General features: G+C 35.4%; 1 protein-coding gene across 1 annotated transcript; it reads left to right on the top strand.

The window, feature by feature from the left end:
* The first annotated feature begins 1,117 nt into the window (after nt 1–1,117).
* Nucleotides 1,118–5,233, top strand: LOC149138576 (BTB/POZ domain-containing protein At1g01640-like). The gene is made up of 4 exons (XM_089449336.1): nt 1,118–1,487; nt 1,876–2,049; nt 4,370–4,808; nt 4,916–5,233. The coding sequence occupies exons 1-4, from the start codon at nt 1,323–1,325 to the stop codon at nt 5,077–5,079; spliced, it is 942 nt and encodes a 313-aa protein (XP_089305462.1). The 5' UTR covers nt 1,118–1,322; the 3' UTR covers nt 5,080–5,233.
* Nucleotides 5,234–7,119: the final 1,886 nt, after the last annotated feature.

The following is a 7,119-nucleotide window of genomic DNA, read 5'->3' on the forward strand; positions in this document are numbered from 1 at the left end:
TTGAAAATTAAATTATTGTTAATAACAATTTATTAAAATTAAAATTAAAATATTTTTTATTTAAAAAAAAAAAATCATCTTAAATTTATTCCTAAAATTAAATTTTTATTAATAATAATTTATTAAAATTAAAATTAAAATATTTCCTTTATTAAAAAATAAATATATTATTGGGTTGACTACTCCATCAATCACTATAAATATTTTTTTCACTCAAAACCTTATACACAATAAATAATTTTTTCCATAATTGAAATCAATTTTCTTAAAAATGAAAAATTTACAAAGTGATGGAATTATTTTTATATAAAAATTAGAAAGATTATGATCGTGAACTGTGGGGTCTGTTTGGGGATAGATGGGCTAGATGCAAATGAGTCCACCTCTCCTCTTAAATAATCTTACCGATTAATATAGCAAGAAGTTCAAATAGTACAGTGATGTGTGGTTTGACGGTAAGTCATTTGGGCTATGCCTAGGCAGACCGAAGTTCAAATCTCATTGAGTACATTGACCTGCTGTGGTGGCGGTTAGAGGGGCGGATTCCCCTTAATCATACGAACTCAAGTATAACTGATTTGCAGGTGGTTGGTTATGGCGGATTCCCCTTAATCATACGAACTCAAGTATAACTGATTTGCAGGTGGTTGGTTATGCTCTTGGTGTTATAGTGACAGCGTGAAAGTTTGATCCTGAATCTCCCCTACTAAAATCATAGGAACTCAAGTATAACTGATTTGCAGGTGGTTGGTTACGCTCTTGGTGTTATAGTGCTCTTACTAAAATCATAGGAACTCAAGTATAACTGATTTGCAGGTGGTTGGTTACGCTCTTGGTGTTATAGTGCTCTTACTAAAATCATAGGAACTCAAGTATAACTGATTTGCAGGTGGTTGGTTATGCTCTTGGTGTTATAGTGACAGCGTGAAAGTTTGATCCTCAATCTCCCCTAGATTCACCATGTATGTAAAAAAAAAAATATATCACCAATGGGATTAAGGTACTCATACCAGATAAATTAATTAACAGAAGGATACATGGGATGAGATTCCTCCATTCAAACTTTTCACACATTCCCTGCTCTTCAACGTGGAGGTCAAACAGTTGTATAAAGATATTGATACAAGTTAAATTAATTACCATTAGTCGTATTCCATCATTCCTTGCTTCATTCAAACTCTTCACGCATTCCGTGCCCTTCAAAAACACTTCAATGAATTCACATCTGCCACCATCTCTTAATAACAAAGAACCCAATTCACAATCCCATTCATCCTGTTCAGTTCCATCTGCATCCATTTTCTCTAAGCTTTTGATTGGTCATGGATTGCTGTCTGTGCAGTTCCATAGTAAGCATTTTCAGACCTCCGAGGAACACCATATGTGCAAGCTGTTATGAGGGTGCGAGGTGCATTTTGGCTCTCACAAATAAGCTGGACAACACAACCGAAGAGGAACAAGAGAAATCAAAGGGGCTTGCTCAGAAGGTCAGACTCTTGGAAATCAATATTTTTGTGAACAGCCCGTCAGGTTTAATGCATTATATTCATAAGATTATGCTGCTTTTAATTTAGTTTTTTACCTGATCATTTGTTATGGAATTGGTTTTATCTTCCATCAAATTCATCTCAGACTTCCATATGACCTTGAGAGTTTCCTAATTGGTTTTTTTTTTTCAAAAATGAGGGGGGGAGGGGGGTGAGTCCCTCTTTAGAAGCTTTAGAGTTTCCTAATTGGTTGCATTAAAGCGGCAACTTTTCTACTGCGAGGTTTCAAACTCCGGCCTGAGCACTGAAAGTGCTTTGATTTCACGGCTTGGCAATAATGTTTTCAATTGCTATTGGACAAAAATTGACAGAATTTTGATTTGGGCAGGGGCTAGCACATGCCTTCAACCAGCTGAAACAGTTGAAAGATCTGGACGATGCCCTTCTTGAGCAATATAGATTTTTAGAAGCGTTAGTCATGGCGTTCCATGAGGAATTGCATCCAGACGTGGAGCTTGTTCCCAAAAATGGGCCTCCAATTCATGCCCATCGAGTTGTTATGGTATGTTCTCCTCCCTTTTGTAATTACTAAAAGAAAAAAATCTGAAAGGTCTGGTTTACTGACTTTTGTAGTGGCAGGAGCTCTTTCATTTACAGGCTCACTTCATAGGTTTTATATCTATGTTTTTGAGTTGTTAAAAGCCTCTGAGCAATATATTTTCATTAAATCGAAATACATATTGAAAACCACTGTATAATTAAAATGCAAACTGCTTTTAAACCCCTTGCAATCGGCCCGTCCCTTTGGAACTCATGCCATAATGTTGGAGCAGACCATCATTTGGCATAGGCGGTATGTCACAGAGGTAGCTATTCTATCAAAATACTAATATGTCAGAGAGGTATCTATTTTACCACAATTGTCAGGGATTTGTACTGGGATCATTTATCTGAAACCCATACTTGGAACAGACCATCCTTCATCTTAGGTGCTAGGTCTAAGGGGTATCAAATTGCCCCAAACTTGCAAGTTTCACCCAGCCTCACCCCTTTAACTCATGGCATAGGAGTGGAGGAGACAATCCTTTGATTTAGTGTTGGAGTTGATTATTCTAATAAACGTGCTTGCACTGTAGTGTAGTTATACTATCTTGCATACATTATGGTATAGTCTTACCGTCTTATCCTTTTCATTATCACTTTTAGCTTATTTAAAAGAGCCAAGTGATAAAAGCTCTGATGTCACTTGTGCATGTCAACCCCAATTTTGGACTTATGTATTCCTATATATAATACAAATGAGTGTATAACGTGTGTGTACAATTTGGGCATTCTTTTCTTTTGCACTTGCATATTTTTCAGTTGACTTATTTTACTTGTGTCTGAGATTCTTTTGGTGCTGGCTGTGTGATCATATCAGCGCCTATTCTGCCAAAAAGTTTTGATGCTGTGCCTAGCCTCATTTCTTTAAAATTAATGTCAAAATCAGCCCAAGACTTAGCACCTGACCTCATCCCTTCAAAACTGATTCCCAATGCTAGGTCTAAGGGCCATCCATTTTGTCAAAATTGCTTGGAACTTGTACACCATCTCATCCCATTAAAACTGATGCCACATGGGTGGAGTAAACCATCCTCTGGCTTAGGTACAAGGTCTGGGAGTATCTCTTCTACCAAAAAAATCAGCCTGACACTTGCACCTAACCGTATCTCTTCTACCAAAAAAATCAGCCTGACACTTGCACCTAACCTCGTCCCTTAGAAACTCATGCCAGTGCTAGGTCTGAGGAATATCTATTCTACCAAAATTGCATGGCACTTGCACAGGACCTCATCCCTTTGAAGCTCATGCCATGCAGATGGAGTAAGCAATCCTTTGGCTTAGATGTGAGGTCTAGAGCATGTCTCTTTTGCCAATTAGCACGTGGGACTTGCATCTGGCCTCATGCTTTTTTGGAACTCACACAATATGGATGAAGCAGACAATAGTAAGAATGAAATCACCCAATGGGTGGCTTAACACTCCATCAACTTCACCAATGAACCAAAGCGTTGTTCTTGCATCTGGCCTCATACTTCTTTGAAACTCGTAGCATATGGGTGAGGCAGACAACAGCAAGAATGGAACCCCCCTAATGGATGGCTTAATACTCCCATCAACTTCACAAATGAACCAATGCCGCATTTGCAGGATTATTTTTCTTTACTTTGGATAGGTAACAAAATTTAAATATAATGAACAATGAAAATTCGTTACTGTTCTTCCCAATTTATCAGTCAATGAAATTTCTTTCAGAGTTCCCTCTCTTTTTCAGATTGACTGTAAATATATTGATCTGATGAGACGAGGGGTATTGTAATGATCAACTAAAGAAATTGAAAGCAAATGGCTTTGTTTTTAAGGGTATTGCTGTCAATCTTAGGAAGTTTATACCCTTTATCGGAAAACTTTGGACCTATTTTTTGGAAAAGTTTCTTAACTATTTTTGACAGAAAAATTCATATTCATCAGATATAGTGTGAACCAGTTTTCTCGCATGCATATTTGTTTACATCATTGCTGCCATTTTTGGGAAAGTACCTAAAGAAACTTGTCCTTGAAGACTGCACTACAAAGAGTGGGCTTTCTTTAACTTAGATGCCAAGTCTAAGGGATAACTATTATGCTGAAATCACCGGGGCTTGCACCCAATGCTCTGTTAGCATTTCTACTGTTTCAGTAGCAATATTAAATTTGATCAAACTATGGCTGTATCACTTATGAGTTATTCCCTAATTTATTTAGGGTCTCCTTTTCTTCATTTTGATTGGAGATTCCAAAAGAATTTTGACTGCAGAGCAGAAATTTGGATTTTTTCTACTGATATATGTTATTGTGTGTAGGCGACAAAGTCCTCGGTTTTCAAAAGCATGTTTGAAGCTGATGAATGCAAGGGCACACATACTGGTGCAATCCCCATTCCAGAAATGAGCCATGACGAGCTGCGATGCTTGCTGGAGTTTTTATACAGTGGGAGCATCTCAGAGGAGAAGATTGAACAACATAGTCACGTGTTGTTCATAGCAGCTGATAAATATAACATTCCTTTCTTAAGTAAAATTTGTGAGGCTCACATTTCAAATTCTATCAACCCCTCAAATGTTTTCGATGTTCTTGAGCTAGCAACAATGTGCTCTGCTACTTCTTTGAAAGAAATAGCTGTAAATACAATTGTAAAACATCACGATGAAATTATCTTCACTGAAAAGTATGAAGGGTTTGCTCTGAGAAATGCACTTCTTTCAGTAGAAATTACAAAGGCATTGCTTAAAGACATCAAGGGTAAAGCAGGGTTCCAATCTCAAAATTATTTGAAGCTTTAGCTGTTTTCAATCTACTCTCCCCACTAAGTTATTTTTGCAAAGTTCAAACGAATGTAACATTTTCAGAGATGGATAAGTTTAACAGAAGCTCATCACGAATGGAGATTGCGTTTCATATTGATGAAGTTTTCACTGGATCTACATTTTCATGGTCGCATTCATCATCCAAGATGCCTTCAAACAACCTTCTTTTTGAAGATATCTTTCCTTTGTTGCCTATGATATTGTAGATTTGTATGATCTATTCTTCATTTAATTTTATCATGTGCTAGGCACGACATCGAATAAGATCTACAACAGATGATGTTGTATACGTGGGTACACGGCTGAAGTTGTGTATACATGGGTTCCATTGCGGAATATCACAACTTCAAATTCACCAGAGGATTGCTTGTAGAATTAGATTATTTATTGCTCTTGTATAATTTTAAAAATCTAGTGCTCCAGTAATTTGAATGGTCCATCCAAATCATTGTGATGTCTATGTGTCCCAGATTAAACTTCTTAATTTTCACAATCAGTTTCAATAGCGTGGAATAAACATCACTCAAAGTGCCCTGTTTTTCTGGGTAATTTGGCTTTAAGTCTGATTGGATATGCCAGAAATCCGAATTCCACTTCTGAGAGGGGAGGTTTGTCCATGAGACTTCGCCCTTTAGAAGTTTTGGCCAATTTTAAAACAACCCAGATTGTCAGTTTTCTGTAAAAATGATCAAAATGTCACCGAAAAAACTGAGCTCACCAAAAATGGAGCAATCTGAGTACCTAATATCAAATACCAGTTTCCATATGTAACTATATATTCTCATTAATGTTGCAATTAAAGTCTTGAACTCCATGCTTAAAGACCTGTTTCAAACCTTTTGCAGATCAGTCATGCCTCAGCATGTCTTTCCTGAAAGACCCCGTTTACATAAATGTTCCATGAATTTGAAGATAACCAAAATTCTTAAGAGCTATTAAATTCAAGATAACATCGTACATAGTAGAGTTTGAAATAAATTATTTAGATTAAGCCAAAAGTGCAGCCTGAATGAAGGGCATAATTGCAAGGCAATGACAAAAATATAAGCACTTACATCATGAAACTTTTGCAGAAGCAGGAAGGCCAAAGTACATTCAAATTACTTAAAATGGGGAATTAAAATTAATGGAATGTCAGAATAAGAGAGAAAGGATATTAAATACACATTTATGTGATGAGCCTAACGATACAGGTCGTTTCTTGCACGAAAATAACTTGCTTGGATTTTGTAGGGATTCAAAAATTCAACTTACTATTGGACAACTCTTGGGCAAAATTCACAGCGAGAAGAGAACATGTACTCAAACAAACACCTAGTGCTATTGCTACCAGCAGTCAGTACAATCTATTTGAAGGCATTGGAATTACAAAAGAAACCAAACTTTCAGTAACTTTGAATACGTTTAGCTCAGCCCTTGGGACACAAAAATACAAGTTGTTACAACACTCTAATGATTACACGATCACCAACATGCGATGCATCTATAAATCACAATGACAAATTATATAAGAGAGTTTCTCAAAGCAAATTTTCAATGCCCAATCTGTCTTTTATTGTGGAACAGAGATGGTCCAGACTCCACACCTTCGCAATTAATGCACTTCAAACTGTTGTATTGAGTTCCTTGATATAAGTTAGTGTCTAATCTTTAACACAGGCATATAACCCGTCTGCAAGGTTAATTGCTAATAACAGATAAAATTATAAAAATGCATAGAATAGTCATTCATTTGAATGAAGGACTTTCAACATTTGAGAAATGAACTTATATGTACAAAATACACTAAGTTATATATAGTTTTTGTATTATTTTTGTATTATTGAAATTGAATTACTTATTTTTACCCAAAGATTAGTTGATGAGAAACTTTGATTACAAGGTTTTTTTTGTTCCTTGTATTATGTTTTATTTTCTTCTTCTATTGTTTTTTTTGGGTATAATTATTTTGTTATTTTTATTTTGAATAGGTTGTGTGCTTAACTACCCCATCTTATAGGTAATAAATTATATCTATAATTAGATAATAGATTATATATAAAAGCTATTTTTTTAATTTTATTTTTTTAAATAATATACTCTTGAATTTTATATTATGGTATTTTAATATTTTTAAAAACTCTATTTTATGTAGTATGATCTTATTACTTTCTCTTTTTTTTGAAATGTTACTTAGAGTAATTTACCATTATTCATTATTTATGTTGTTGTGTTATGAAGAGTATTTGCATGCATTTGGAAAGTTT

Source organism: Pinus tabuliformis, chromosome X, assembly GCF_031772625.1.
Source record: "Pinus tabuliformis cultivar Carrire ecotype Pingquan chromosome X, CPIR1, whole genome shotgun sequence".
Lineage (NCBI taxonomy): Eukaryota > Viridiplantae > Streptophyta > Pinopsida > Pinales > Pinaceae > Pinus > Pinus tabuliformis.

Coding starts and splice junctions, on each gene's coding strand:
- LOC149138576 (XM_089449336.1), top strand. CDS start 1,323: ATGGATTGCTGTCTGTGCAGTTCCATAGTAAGCATTTTCAGACCTCCG. Junction 1,488..1,875: donor CAAAGGGGCTTGCTCAGAAG/GTCAGACTCTTG, acceptor TGATTTGGGCAG/GGGCTAGCACATGCCTTCAA. Junction 4,809..4,915: donor ATTGCTTAAAGACATCAAGG/GTAAAGCAGGGT, acceptor TAACATTTTCAG/AGATGGATAAGTTTAACAGA.